The 16,186-nt window shown below is 41.1% G+C and overlaps 1 protein-coding gene across 1 annotated transcript in view; it reads left to right on the plus strand.

The window, feature by feature from the left end:
• The window catches only part of GRAMD4 (GRAM domain containing 4), a 118,481-nt gene that overhangs the window by 40,399 nt on the left and 61,896 nt on the right, over window positions 1–16,186 (plus strand). Inside the window, exon 3 of the mRNA XM_065420855.1 lies at window positions 11,899–12,019. Within this exon, the coding sequence (XP_065276927.1) occupies window positions 11,899–12,019 (121 nt within the window). The remainder of the gene's footprint in view (window positions 1–11,898; window positions 12,020–16,186) is intronic.

The raw sequence follows: 16,186 nt of genomic DNA on the forward strand, positions 1-16,186 counted from the left end.
GTGAAGGACAAAGGTCAAGACTTTCAAAAGTTACTAGTGCTTTTGGACACCTCTGTTTATGGGTCCCCAGACTGAGACACCTTTTAAAAAAGAGTGACTTTTCAGAAAAAGATAAACATCTGTCTTCTGAAAATCAACCCACTTTTAAGGTCCACAAATAGTCGCCCAAAATCACTAGTTACTCTTAAAAAATTTTGGCCACTGTGTATAATGTAAATTGCAAGGGGAATTTTATGTAAAGACAAGTTTTCAGAATTGGAGTTGGGCCTGGACATCAGAACTCTCACCCCTTTTATTAAGAAATATGCTGTATTATCTTTATTAACCACTTGTGGTCTTTGTTCTTACATGTTATCTGAAATTTGAAATGATGCTCTCTGACTACTTGCTGGGACACTAGTTCAGTGTTGGTGTTCTAGCTCATCCACACCAATTCCTGCTGTACCTGTATGTCCAGTGGCTGTCTCTTCTCTATCCCATTTACTTAAAGGCTGCTGGCAACCTTACGTTAAACCAGGTTAGCTTGATCAGTGCAAGGCATGTATTTTTGTATTTTTCATGTAATGTTGCTGATGAAATATAATAGCTGTGAGTTTATCAACACATTATCTGGCTTTTAAGTAACGATATTATATCCGATGTCATGCTATTTCTTTAAAGCATGTCACATAATTTAGACCGGAATTTGGGTTGTGGATTTTCCCCCAAAGTTTTATGCAAGAGTTTAGTTCTGTGTCCTCTTTAAATTACATGGAAATCAATAGCTATGCATTGCTTTGGGCAGGAAAAGTACATCAGAAAGGATGTCCTTTTTTTTTTTTTTTTCTATACAGGGAATTGAGTCATTCTGCATATAAAGTTAAGAATATACCTCTTCCCATTAGACTTTCTAGGCTGTAAAGCACTCTGGTGTGTGCTTATGTTCCGGCAGCTCCGTGTTCTCAAAAAAGGCACTTCGCTGTAATTGGTCTATGTAAGAGAGTGTTTCTTTCCATACTGACTATATAAATGCAAGAAAGCTACTCTGATTTTCCTTCTAGTGGTTCTCAAACTTTTTTGTACTGGTGTCCCATTTCACACAGCAAGCCTGAGTGCGATTTGCCCCCCCCCCCCCCATTAATTAAAAACACTTTTTTATATATTTAGCATCATTCTAAATGCTGGAGGCAATGTGGGGTTTGGGGTGGAGGCTGACCGCTCGGGCCCCCCCGTAATAACCTCACAACCCCCTGAGGGGTCCCGACCCCCACTTTGAGATCCCCTGTTCTAGGGTTTAGCAGAGTTTCTAGTTAAAAATAAAAGCCTTTTGTTTTTGGCCCTGCTTATGACTAATGTGGAACTCCGAACTGCACCTAAGGTGGCAGAGATATTGGAGCAATATAAGAATGTCTGTAGTGTTTTGTCATTGGTGACAAATCAGATTTATCTGGGAGGAAAGAAATCCTTTTGCTTTTAAGGTACTGGACTGTTAAATGGGGATAAAATAATTCTCTACCTCATGGGGGGTGTGGAGGGTAAGTACATTAATGGTTTGAGATTCCGATACTACAGTGATCGGGGCTGTATAACTGCTAATCAAAATGTAGGTCCTGCTGTCAAAACTCTTATTAACTGTGTGTGTGTGTGTGTGTGTGTGTGTGTGCGCACACTCCCACGTGTGAGAGAGTGAGTGATAGAGATAAATGGTGCCTGGTTTTAAGGCCAGTGACTGTAAAATGGAGGGATTAGTTACCAATGTGAGTACAGTAGAACCTCAGAGTTAATGCCTTGGGAATGGAGGTTGGTTGTAAGTCTGAAATGTTTGTAACTCTGAACAAAATTTAATGGTTGTTCTTTCAAACGTTTACAACTGAACATTAACTTAATACAGCTTTGAAACTACTATGCAGAAGAAAAATGCTGCTTTTAACCATATTAATTTAAATGAAACAAGAACAAACAGTTTTATTAGTTTACGTTTAACACAGTACTGTACTGTATTTTTTGGGGGTGGGGGGAGGGACACGGACGACTCTGTTTGTGCCTGATTGTGTACCTCCGGTTCTAAATGAGGTGTGTGGTTGACCAGTCAGTTTGTAACTCTGAGGTTCTACTGTATCTGATGCCTGAAAACTTCAGGCATTATTGCAATATTAGTACTTCTATCCCAAGAATAGTGTTTTTTCTAAGGATATATGTTTGGAATCCGCATTAATGTGTTTAAATCAATACCCAAAACTCAAGTTAACATGAATTGCTGGGTTCAGTCTCAGTCTCACATGGAATTCCCTTTCTCCTCCCCCTCTCCCTCCCCCAGGAACTACTTACTAGGTAAAACAATGTAAGATATACTCTCTTCATGGTACTTTCAGGAACAGAGGTAGCATGGGAAGATCAAGTCTTGTGTTACTTCACTCTCATGAGTGACTCCCTGAGGTACTGAACAAGTCTATGAAAAGTACACATGAACACTAGATCTTGCATGTGCCTGTTTACATGTTCGACTGCATAGTCCTAAATTGTATCCACACTAGATATGCTACAGCGGCAAGGGGTTCTTCCATTGCTGTAGTAAAATCCACCTCTCTGAGAGGCACTTGCTAGGTTGACAGAATAATTCTTCCATCAATTTAGCGCTGTCTACACCAGGGATAAGGTCAGTTAAACGATGTCTGTCGGGAGTATGAATTTTTCATGTCCCTGAGCAACATAGCTGGATCAGCCTAACTTTCTAGTGTAGACCAGTCCTTAGTCTTTATTTCTCCACTTTCCTGTATATTTTTTTCTGCTTTTGCTGCTTCACCTGTGCTGTGGTGATGATGCTATTAAAAGCCAAGACAGAGTGCAAAACTGTTGCCATCATGCATGTTATTTCAGCCAAGCAGAACAGAAAAATGAAGTACAAGTTTGATCTCTTATGAAATCTGCCTGAGCACATACCCCAAGGGGTCCTCAGCAATGCTTTTGGGCCCCACATTTACATCCCTTGATGTGCAGATGAACTCTCCTTGCTAACAGTGAAAATTCCACAGTGCCTCAAATGCAGTATAGTTAAAAGTACTTACCGGCGATTCTCTTAAATAAATAACTTGCCAAGGAGATTGCTGCTCTGCCTCTGAATTTCTTTTTAACACTCAGTTTGGTGTTGTACGAGATGTCAAGTTGATTGCCATGTAGACTATAGCATCTTGTCCATAAAACTATAAAATCGGTGCAGCATGGGCAGCAAAATGCAAGTCACTTCTGTAGTGCGCCATGAACCTGAATGGAATGGAGCAAAAGGGCAATTCAGTCTCCTTTCAGTACTTGCCTTGTGAACTTGCCAAGGCTTGGCAGGCTTTGTGATGTGGACATCTGCCCACTGGGAACTGGACTAAGGCCACCAATACACAAGCCTACTAAATCATCACAGATGGTGACTTTCGGTCACTACTACCTAAGTGGGGATTGCACTAGTGACCTAGTGCCCAATCCTGCAAATAACAGAGAACATAGTTCTCCCTACTGTGAGTACCTGCTCGAGTAAGGACTACTCACTGTAGGAGAAGCGGAGTGGAGGTGAGCTGGGGGGGGGGGCCTGGGGAGGGCCGCAGCAAGTAACGGGGTGCAGAGGAACCGATCCCTGCTCCAGCTCTCCAGCTCATCTCTGCCTCCTCCCCTGAGCGCGCTGCCTCCTCCCCTGAGCGCGCCGCCACCGCTCTGCTTCTCTTTTCCCTCCCCCCCCCCTCCCTTTCCAGGCTTGCCGGGCCAAACAGCTGATTGGCGCTGACCCAGCCTGGCCTGGACCTGCCATGGTGGAGAGAGGAACCTTCCCCCCCCCCCCCCCCAAGCCCAGGTGCTGCTGCAGGGGGAGAGAGCTGGGAGGGGGGGGGGAGAGTCCTCTCTCTCCCCACTATCGGTCTGGGAAGTGGGGGGAGGGATAGCTCAGTGGTTTGAGCATTGGCCTGCTAAACCCAGGGTTGTGAGTTCAATCCTTGAGGGGGCCACTTGGGGATCTGGGGCAAAATCAGTACTTGGTCCTGCTAGTGAAGGCAGGGGGCTGGACTTGATGACCTTTCAAGGTCCCTTCCAGTTCTAGGAGATGGGATATCTCCATTATTATTATTATTATTATTAGCCCAGCTGAACCACAAACCCCTTATCTCCAGCCCCAGCCCCACCCCAGAGCCCGCACCCCCCCAGGCAGACACCACACCCCAACCCTCTGCCCCAGCCCTGAGCCCCTCATCCCTGGCCCCACCATACAGCCGGCACCCCCAGCCAGAGCCCTCACCCTCACCCCCGCCCCCGTAACCCAACCCTCTGCTCCAGCCCTGAGCCCCCACCCACACTCCGAACCCCTTAGCCCTCCCGACCACATGAATTTTGTTATGTGCACCATATTGGTGCACATAACAAAATTCATTCTGCACAGTGGTGGGAAAAATTGGAGGGAACATTGCTGATTACCTGTACATACCAGGCCATTCAATTTCACCCATTTATCCCTGTATTGAGCCCAATAATTTGAGTCTGGATAAAGCACCTCTTCCAGAAAGGCTTCCTGTCTTGATTTGAAGATCTCAAGAGACAGAACAAACTACCAAAGGAAGTGGTGGACTATTACTTAATCATAGTCACTGTTAAATTTTTTGGCCTATATTTCTAATTTCAATTTGTCTTTCACTGCTAGGTTGAAGAGCCCTTTAGTACCCAGTGTTTTCTCTTTGTGAAGATATTTATATCAGGGTGGATTACAAATCAATTTTAAAAAATAATTTTAATTAAAATATCTTTTAAAAATAAACCTATTTAAAATTAAATTTGAAATAATGACAACTTATATTAAGGCCTAAATTTACTATAATTTATTTTAAAAGTTTAATAAAAATTATATTCAAGTAGTAAAAGTTTGCTGGCAAATTTTAAAGAATTCACTGGCTAAATACCTGGAACCAGAATTTGAAGTGCTATACCAGCCTAGGAGTAGTCTTATCTGTAAGTGAAGAGCAGGGCTGGCTCGGTGCTCTGGGGGGTTTGGCCGGCCCCGCCCCGCGCGGTGCTCGGGGAGGGGGGTTTGGCCGGCGCGGCACTTCGGGGGTTTGGGCGGCTCGGGGGGGGGGGGAACGGGGGTTTGGGCGGCGAGGCGCTGGGGGGGGCGGTTACGGTGGGGCGGCGCTCCTTCTTTTTTGCCTGGGGCGGCAAAAAAGTTAGAGCCAGCCCTGGTGAAGAGAGACTGTTTCCTTAATTTAATTCAGTTCAGTGAGTTGTTCAGAGTTCAGAAACCAGTTGGTGGTTGAAAAAGAAGGAAAGCTTGTTTCCTTTTCTATTAATGAATAAAAATAAGTTGTGAAAATAAGTTCTTCTAGTTGTAAAATCTTGAAGGTTATGGTGACCAGACATAATAGGCTCAATGGACTTACTGCAGATAATCAGTTAACCTTCGCTTAATCCGTTTTAAATGCAAACCATGTTTTGATAAACTTTATGTACCCAGCACCTTTAAATTAGTTTTAATTAATGAAAAACAACTTTAAAATGCTGTTCCTGTGCCTTAATTGAATTCCAATTTCCATCCAAATGGAGCTTTGTAATAGAAAATAAAAAATCATCATAATCAAATATGTAAGAAATGATAATAGAAGTGAAACTTAATCTGAATGTGTTGTAAGCTGCATAATTGCTTAAATAAATGTCTGGATATAGTGTACCATTCTGGTTAGTAATTAGTATCATATTTAGTACCCCTTGATAATCTGTATGTTATTCCCTTATAACCAGAAACTTCTATGCTTAAACTCTGTACCGTTCACTTTTTTTTTAACATCATCTTAATGAATTTTTTAAATCTGAAAGCTATGTTTAGTTGCAAATGCACATGTTATAATGAAAGTGGATGAGTCATTCTGCAAGCAGATAACAAGATTAGCTAGCACACCTTAGCTAGTACTAGTATTAATGGGGAATTTTAACTTCCCTGATATCTGTTGTAAGATTGTTACAGCAAAATATAATATGTCCTGCAAGTTCTTAGCATGTGTAGGGGACAAGGGGATCATTCATTTTGGATCTGGTTTTGACAAAGAGGGATGATTAGTTGCAAACATGAAGGCGGTTGGGAACTTGGAAGGAAGTGATCATGGTCTAATAGAATTCAAGATCCTAAGGAAAGGAGGACATGAGAACAGCAAAACAAGGACACAGGACTTCAGAAATGCAGATTTTAACCAACTGAGAAATAGGAAAAGCCGCATTGAAAGATCAATTAGAAAGAAAAGGAGTCAAAGGGAGCTGGCAGTTTTAAAGATGTAATACTAGAGGCTCAACATCAAGGTATTCTGATGCAGAGGAAAGATAAGAGCCACAAGAGGCCAGTGTGGCTGCACTAGAAGTTTTTTAGCAATCTAAAAACCTAAAGGGATACCTACAGGAAATGGAAGGAGGGTGATGTCACCAAGGAAGTATACATGGGAATAGCAGAGTGTGTGGAGGGACAAAATCAGGAAAGCTAAGGCAAAGAATGTTAGTGACAACAAGAAGGGGTTCTACAAATATGTCAGACCAAAAAAAAAAGATGGTGTGGGTTTGCTGCTCAATGGAGAAGGTGAGCTGGCAACAGAAGAAGATAGGAAGGCAGAGCTGTTCAATGCCTGTCTTGCCTCAGCCTTTTCACAAAAAACATGTGACCGGACGACTAGCAAAGTTATAGACAGTAAAGGAAAGGGATGCAGGGGAGGAGGCGGAGATGAGCTGGAGCCGGGAGCGGTTACTTGCTGCGGCCCTCTCTGGGGCCCCCCCGCCCCAGCTCACCTCCATGGGAAGTTATTAGAGCAATGTATAAAACATTCAATTTGCAAATACCTGAAGGATGAAGAGGTAATCACTAGCAACCAGCATGAATTTACTAAGAATAAATCATGCCAAACCAGCTTGATTTCCTTCTTTGATAGGGTAACTGGTTTGGTGGATAGGAGGAATGCAGGGGGACATTATATACCAGGACAAGAGAGTGAAGGCTCAGCAATGGAAGGTGGTAGGAGGAGGAAGATGGTGGCATACATGCCTCAAATCACCATCACTCTTCCAGGACCTCTCCTGTCATGCATGAGTTTGCAAATGTTATTGCACTACAAAATTTAATTGTGTTCGAATGTTCACTACTGTGATGCTTCCTACAACTCTGTATACAGGAACACTTTGTGGTCCGCATCATATCAACTAGTCCTAATTTTGTCCAGGCTAGAGAGGAACTGAACTGCTAATGTGAGAAATTAGCAGAAAACTATTCTGTGTGGGAATCTCTTTTCAGGCTTTCTCTACATATCACAAAGATGCAAGAAAGGGCATAAGCCTGATTTCTGCCTGCCTCCCTCCTCCACTTCCTTTTTAAAGTGAGCAGTTTTCCTGCATTTGGCAAACCTTGCTAACTCTTTTGTATCCTGAATTACTGGTAGCTTTGCTCCCCCCCCTCACTCCCAGGCATTCAGGGATGTATTACATATTTGATATTAATCCAATTTTGAGATGTACTTCTTTTTAAACTAAGAAAAAATAATCCCCATGGTGGCTTCCAGAATCACGTGGAATTGACTTTGGTGGAGAGATTGAATAGTGGGGACTGGGTTGTAGCTCTTTGAAAGCAGTGTCCTTAGAGATTTCCTGATATGGTTCTGCTGGCCAGTGAATATATCTGCTCGGTATGGCATCCTGTTCTGTGACATTATGCAGTTTGATGTGTGGCATGCTGTGGCACAATTCCTTAAACAGCCCTGTATTATCTCTTTTATACTGGGAGTTGAGGATCTGTCACTTGTAAGTGCTTGATGCCAACTGCATAATTTATAGCTGATGCTCAAGGGTGTGGCTTTTTCACACCCCTGAGCACTGTAGCTATGTTGACCTAAGTCTTAAGTGTAGAGTAGGCCTGAGTTTCTTCAAATGTCTTACAAAACTTCATTTGTTATTATTTGTAACAGCTTTGTAAATGTACTAGATGATCCATATTTACAGATGAGGAAACTCAGATACTGGGATACTAATTACTTGCTCACATTCACCTACAGGGTTAGCCAATAAAACCATTGTTGAAAACTAGCCTAAACAGGGTGGATTGATTTTTAAATTAGTGATTTAAATCACAAATTTTAATCATGATTTAAATCAGCAAGCAGGGAACATTGATTTGTAAATCATAGACTTTAATAATTTTCCGAAAGAGAGGGTGATTCTCATTGGTTAATAACAATTCAAATATGTTGCTTTGCAACTAAATATAGCCTTTACTCTAAATTTGGGGCTAGCCGGGAGGATACTATGATACTATCTACACACATCTATATAATTGCTTAAATAACTTAACTTACATTTATTGAGATTTTTAATTTTTACATTTTTATTAGAAAATGGTGAATGATTCATTTCTTATTTACTAGATTAATATCTTACTTGAGACTTGTGTCAAGCTCTACTAGGATTGAAATGCAAATTCAGTTAATGATCAAAAACTGTTTTATTTTTCTAATTAAATAAAGCTACCTTTAAAGTTGCTGGATACATAAGGGAAATCTTCTTTTTTTTTTTTTTTTTTTTTTTTTGGCATTAAAAACTGATTTACTAAACAAAGGAAGTATTATCTGTAGTTTAATGTATTGAAATGCTTGTTTCTGGTAATCATGTCCTTCCGCAGTTTAGAACTAGTAGATCTGATCCTCTACCCTTAGTTTTTATTCATAAATTGGAAGAGGAAAACAACCTTGCCTACTTCTTAAGAAATCTCACCTGGAAGTTTAACTTTTGAATGACGTAGTCATCGAACTGAACCAGCTGAATAAACTGAAATGAAGAAAATAGTCTTTCTGAACCTGCAGAAGAGGCTACTGCTATCAAAAGTTGGGTTAGCACTCCAGCAAACTCTGGTTCCTGGTGCTTAGCGAGTGATTTCCACCAGCTCAGTTGTCTGACTTTCTTTAAAACTTGGCAGACAAGGTACTGTTTAAATGAAGTACAAAAAAAAATTAAATGATTTTAATAGATCATAATAAATGTAGGCCTTAACATAGGTTATCAATTTCAAATTTAATTTTAGGTTTATTTTTTTTAAAGTAACCTTTGTTTAATTGAAGTAAAAAAATCTGATTTTTTTTTAAATCAATTTTTATCAATCCTGGTTTGAAGCCTTGTAAGAATAGAATGTTATATTACAGTTCATTAGTGTGAGATTCAAGTTCTGCATCTCTATAACTCCAATTAAGAAAACATGTACATTTAATAAAATGGTACTGTGGTGGTTTTTGAGGTACCCAGGACTGAGAGTCAGGTTTCATGAAAAACACCTGCTCAACAAGATCTCTCTTCAGTGAATGGATGCACAGAGGGTCTTTCTCTGCTCTCTCAAATACTGAATTAGTCTTTTGTTTCTGTTCACTAAGGGCTTGTCTACATTACATTACATTACCCGCTGGATCGACGGGCAGCAATCGATCCAGCGGGGGTCGATTTATACGTCTAGTCTATACATGATAAATCGACCGCTGAGTGCTCTCCCGTCAACTCCAGTACTCCTCCTGGGCGAGAGACGCAGGTGGAGTCGACGGGAGAGAGTCAGCCGTCGACTTACCGCAGTGAAGACACCGTGATAAGTAGATGTAAGTATGTCGACTTCAGCTACGTTACTCATGTAGCTGAAGTTGTGTAACTTAGATCAGTCCCGTCCCCCCCCCCCACACACACACACACCCTAGTGTAGACCAGGCCTAATAGGGTTTGCAGACTCCTTAGACTAGGAGCTATGCATCTTCTGCTTCTGAGGATATTGACACCAATCAGTCACAAAGTCTGTTATAAAGTTTCTTGTTATCTTCAAATGGCTTTGATTGTTTACAGTTGGTTTTCCATTGAGTGTTTGGGGATGGGGCAAGAGTAGGCAATTGAATCATATATTACAAAATTGGCTTGCCAGGGAGGGATAACAACTCCGTCCCGCTTGAAAGGGTCATCACCAAGACACATTCCCTGGATCACTCACCCAGTACCATAAGGGTATAATTTTCAACATTGTTACATTATTCCTTAAATATTATCCGTATACACATCTTGTAACTTATCAATACCCATAATCATTACAAGCTTTCAGTAGAGACCTTATAAGCTACTCTTTTTGGATAAATACCATGAAACAGTGTATTAGGTGTAGTGAGTTTCAGGTCTGATATAGGACTTGATCATAGAGAACAGTGAACCCTTTTGCCTGTGGGCACCAATGGGCCTCTGTGGTACAGGTACATTGACAGGGTACTTAAAAAGTGTAAATAATTCCTAACAGTGAAAATGTATATGCTGTGTATGTTATGAATAAATCACTGATCTGCTTTTAAAACCTTTGGATGGGATACACATTTTTTTTAAAACTAAATACTTATAATTAGTTTTTAAACATTTAATTTATTTTAAAATTTAAAACAGTTCTATTAACGTGCTGAATTACTTGACTATATTTAGATCATATTATACTAATTTAGTTACTGGATTTTATTTTTGTATAAAATATTTCATTTCTTTCAAAAGTACTCATGTTCTCATTTGAGTTCTGAATGTGTACAGATGACTCAATCGTGGGCTAAGAATAAAAATTCACCTTTGCTTTACTTATAAAATGAATACTATTGCATCTGGCAAGCATTTAATACCATGAGTAGCTCCAAGAGCTTACACCCAAAATCAATCTATAGAGTTTGTACATTGCTAGTTGTGATTGCACATGATGTTTTAATTAACCATCTTGCAAAACAGAAATCTGTCTTCCTTGTAATTTAACAGACTATTTCCAAAAACGTAGCATCCTCACCTGCCTCTTAGTATGAAAGTACATCTGTTCCTTTGTTTCACTTTGTGCAAGCTGCTGCTTGTTAGAAGCCATGCATTCTTCTTTGATTTTCACATTCTGCAGTATTTCCAGTGCTTAGTTTATTTAGCCGCTGCTGGTAAAGATGATGATAAATCACCTCTAAAAGATGCAAGAGCCTAGAGGTTTTTGTCCTGCAGCATCGTCTTTTGGACACTACCCACATTCCTGTAAAAATGCAACAAAATAGCTCTGCTGGTTTTTTGTTGCCTTTCTTGCATCAGGGTTGTAGATTTTTCTTCCTTCAGGATTATGTCTTGACGCTAAAGTATTCACATATATGTGAGAGAGGATTTGTACAGAATGGTAGTCAGTGCTTAGAAAAATCTGTTTTTGTTGAGGCTTGTCTGTGTGCTACAGAGGGTTACAGCAGTATAGCTATGGAACTGCAGCTCTGCCTTTGTGACACCATAGTGTAGACATACACTACTGCAACGGAAGTAACTCCTCCTGTAATCACCGCACCTCCCTGAGCAACAGTAGCTAGGTCAGCAGAAGAATGCTTTCATCAACCTTACTGCATCTGCACTGGGTGTTGAGGTTGACATAGCTATGGCACTCAGGAATGTGGATTTTTCACAGCCCCGAGAGCTGTAGCTATATCAACCTAAGTTTTAAGTATAGACCAGGACATAGATTGTTGCTTGTGTGCATATTGGATTTTTTTTGTTTTAATTGGCCATGTGTCAAATTAAAGGGAAAAGGGCGTTATTTGAAATGCACCTTCAGCCAGCAGGAGGGAAGTGAAATGATCGTCATGTTGCAGCAAATCTAGAATCTTTCTAGGCAAGCGCACTGAGCAAACCTGTCGGAGGGAGATGCTGTATGTTTGATCAGCTGTTATTGATTCATTTCAGTAATTCTAATGCTGAATAAGAGCGTTGCTGTGTTGGCTTCAAATGCTTACACATTTTTTCACACAGCTCTTTGTTTACTGTTTTTGAGGTAAATTAAAGTATTTAAATGACACTTCAGGGAGAAGCTTCCTTCTGAGTTGTCAATGTATTTATTTATTCCCCCCCCCCCCTCCTTTTTCATAGGCTGGTCCAGGGGCCATCAACATGGCATCAGGAGTCCAGGATTTTAACAGAACAGAGTCTGATAGATTAAATGAGATCAAAGGTCACCTGGAAATCGCCTTACTGGAAAAACACTTTTTACGTAAGTAATAAAGAATGCTCTTGAATAAGGAATGTCCAAGCTTATTGAAATATGGCTTGGTGTGCATGGAGGGTAGGAAAATATGGAAAACCTGTTTGGCAGTGGCTGAGGTTTTTTGATGCACGATGTGTACCACATATGAGGTGATCTTAAGAAACGGGATAAGTTTTTGTTGTTTTTGTTTTTTAAAGCCTCATCAGAATAATTGAGAGTGGTGGTAGGTTTTTGAAAAAAATCTATTTATAAATTTGTAGGAAAAGGGAAAAAATAAGCGTCTCTTTCAAATATATTTTATTTACTATATGCAGCTGGTGAATGTTTCATACATATTGACATCCGAGGGTACATCTAAAATAACTGTGCTAGTTTCCCCCCCTCCCCCGCCCTTATCTAGTAGTTTAATTATGAGAAGGGGGAAAGATTTCCTTTTTTTTTTTAAGAAGTCAAATTAAGCATTTCCTTAGCAAGTGCTCTATTTTGCCAGAAACATCTTAAAATATGTATGTTTTCCTCTTTTTAATTATATGGAAACTGTTACTAAATGTAAAATGTTGGTGGTCCGTAAAATAGCAACTAAATGAAATATAGGCATGAATGAATTCCCATTCATACCCAGAAGTTACGGTATTGTGGAATAGGAAAGCTGTAGGAATCTGACTGCACTTCTACGTTAGTAACATTTGAGTTCAAATTTGCCAGGTGGGGGGGAGGGATAGCTCAGTGGTTTGAGCCTGCTAAACCCAGGGTTGTGAGTTCAATCCTTGAGGGGGCCACTTAAGGTTCTGGGGCAAAATCAGTACTTGGTCCTGCTAGTGAAGGCAGGGGGCTGGACTCGATGACCTTTCAAGGTCCCTTCCAGTTCTAGGAGATAAGATATCTCCATTAATTTCTATTTCTACATTAAGGCAAACATTAAGGATAGGAGTGAAAGGCAAACAATTCTCTTTTTAGTTGATATTAATAAAATCTCTTCTTCTGATTGATCATAAAATTTAGCGCTGATGTACTGTTAAAGTTGGTGTTCTCGCTCAATTGCTTCCCTACAAGAGGCAATTTTAATGTACTTTTTAAAAACTTCAAAATATTAAGTTTCAAAGAAAAATTCACGAAAGCTCGTGACCTGTCCCTGACTTTTACTAAAAATATCCATGATAAAATGGGAAGGGGCTGCCTAGCCACCCCGCAGCTGCCAGCTCTGGGGCCCCCACCACCCATGGGGACTCGGCTCCAGGGTCCCCCTCCCCAATGGCACAGGGGAGCTCCAGGGTCCCCCTGCCGCCACCACAGTGGGGAGCTGCAGGGGTCCCCCTGCCCTCCATGGTGGCGACTGGGGAGCTGCGGGGTACCCCCCTGCCTGTGGCGGCTGGGGAGCTTGGGGGCTCACTGCCTCAGGCAGTGGGGCTAAATTACAGCTTCCTGCCGCTGTGAGAGGAGGTGGGACCCTGCAGCTTCCAGCCGCTGGGGCTGAAGTCATGGAGGTCTTTGGAAGTCATTGATTCCGTGACTTCCGTGACCTCTGACAAAATCATTGCCTTATTCATGACATCCAGGTTGTGTAGATCAGTTTGCCCCCACCCTTGTAAGAAACCCCTTGTCATATTGCCAAAGCAGCAGCCTTGCTTATGCTGAAGTGACAGAATCTTGTCCTGACTGAGGTTGAGTAGCAGCCAATTATGGATACAAAAGGGGACAGGATAGTAAACTGTAGTGGTAGTGAAGAAATCACCAAAATTTTACATCTTAAAATACATTTCTGGCCTGATGAGAATAATCTGGCTGCTGATCTATTGTACCAGACCAGAATTTATTTTTCTGATATGGTTCCTTTCTCGTTTCCATTCCCTGCCCCCTTGCTTATGCTCTCTAGAGTAAACAAATGCTAAGTGTTTTTTTTCTAGATTATGGTATCAGCCCAGATAATGGTGAGCATCCCATGGTACTAGCAGTGTTTGGTTGCCTCCAGGGGGAGAGACATGCTGAATAGAAGAACATGATAGAAATGTGAAGTCTATTTACTTTATCCTTGGAGGATAAGTTTCAAAATGGAGGATGAGAGTTGGGCTATCAAAAGTAAAATATAGAAAACAGTAAGGGGAGGCTTGTTATGCAGCTGTCTGCAAAATACATCTTGTATAAAGAGGGAATTTCCTATTTTGAAAAGTAACATAAATGGATGCTCTCTTCACCAATATTTCTTAAGAGTAATTTATGTATAAATAAAAAGTGCTCTGCCATTACGTCTCATTCCCCTTTTCCCCAAGGAAGCTTACAAGAAACTAGTCAGCTAATAATGACAAGGAAGGAGGATGATTGGGGGATAGTTCATGAATAAACAAAAGGCAGCCCCATGGAAGTACCAATATGTGTGCCAACTTTCAGCCTTTGAACCCTCTGTCTGTATCTTTTCCCCTCCTCCCCTTCCTTACCTTTCTCCTTCCAGATTGTAAACTTGACTGAAACTGGGATGTACTTAGCTCTGGCTGCTGCTGAGTTAACAGAGACTTTCTAACAAGCTACTCCCGAGGATGTAAAAAGAAAAAAAAACAATTCAGCTTGTAAATTGCCTTTACCAGTCAAAGTTTGCTCGCTTTGAACCCTTCTCTTAACAAAGGACCTTGTTTAAAAAAAACTTAACACCTCTGCCTTCAGGCAAGGAGAGATAAGATATGCATCTATCTACCTTCAGCTCTGCTTTCCAAGCAGCTAGAAGGAAAAAAAAAAATTATTCTGCAGGCTGAATAATCATTCTGTTTGAACATAGGGAACTTATAGGTCGATGTTCTCCCCTAAGCCGCATGGCCACCCAAGAATCAATCAAGTGCTGAGCATTTGATTAGAAGAGCTGCACACATCCAGCGACTGTGTTCAGGTGCCCCTCCCCCTGCTGCTCTGCAGCCACGTTGCTCCTGCCCTCTTCCTTGGAGCCCCTGGCTAGCTGCTTCTGGTACCCTCCTGCTTGCTGAGCAGAGGGGGAGGGGGTGCTGATGTCAGGGTGTCTCCCTCCCCCTGCCCAGGTACCCCATCTCCACAGAGGGAGGAGGGACAGGGCTTGGGAGTTAGATGTGGCTGCTAGTGCTGAGGTCTGAACGAGCCTTCAGACTGGTGAGTGCCTCACCGCTTAAAGAGAGAGCGCATGGTCTCTCATACACTTCCCCTTCTCTCTCTCTTTCTCTCGCGCACACACACACCCACACCTCTCTCGCACACTTTCTCTGTCTCACACACGTCTCTGTAATTTTGTTCTTTCAAATTGCTGTTTTAGTTTTTTGCCTGCTCTATGCATTTCATAATTTTATTTCTTTCTTTAATTCTTTGAGTAGTGAGTTCTAAAATGCTTAACCTGTCCTGGCTGGAGTAATTATCCCAATGGTAACTTTTTAAAAATATACATTACATCTTGGTGTTTTGTTTCTACTGGTAGCGCAAATCCGCACATTACCCTGATATTGGTGCACATGGATGGAAAAAATTAGAGGGAACATTGTATGGGGCCATATTTTTTTGCGCATTTCCATTCCATATAGTGTAGTGAAGGATGCACATATGATGCAAGTGGAGCAGAATTTTGAGCTGTTGTGTTAAATTTTTGACTTTCACAATAATGTACATCTTCATGGCAATGAACCTGATGTCACAAACACAGGACTGACTTAGATAACAGACCAATCAGAAAGAAGCTGTGTTGTGAAAGAGAAATATCTTAGAACATCTTTACAGTTGGCAAAGAAGTGCTGATGTCCATTTTTTTGTTAAAATATGTACGTATGACTTTTTCTGCTAGCTAGCACCAGTGAGGGTCTCTTTCAAAAACAATTTTTGTTACCTGACTGATTGTAGGTCGAAAAAGCAGGTTTAATGGCAATTGCAATTTCTTGGTTTCCTTATGGGTATATTTTACTGGATTTTATTTGTGATCAAAGGCTAAGACTAATGCGGGACACTTTTTTTTTCTTTTCTAAATATTAAATGCAGAAAAGACAGGGTGTGTGGAGGGAATGAAGCAGTGGAGAGGATGGTGGAAGTCTAAGTTAGGCCATCTGAGTGGCTTACGCTAGAACAGGGTGTGTCTGGGGGTATGTCTACACTACGAAATTAGGTCGAATTAATAGAAGCCGGTTTTATAGAAATCGGTTGTATACAGCCGATTGTGTGTCCCCACATAAAATG

This window comes from Emys orbicularis, chromosome 1 (genome assembly GCF_028017835.1).
Source record: "Emys orbicularis isolate rEmyOrb1 chromosome 1, rEmyOrb1.hap1, whole genome shotgun sequence".
Lineage (NCBI taxonomy): Eukaryota > Metazoa > Chordata > Testudines > Emydidae > Emys > Emys orbicularis.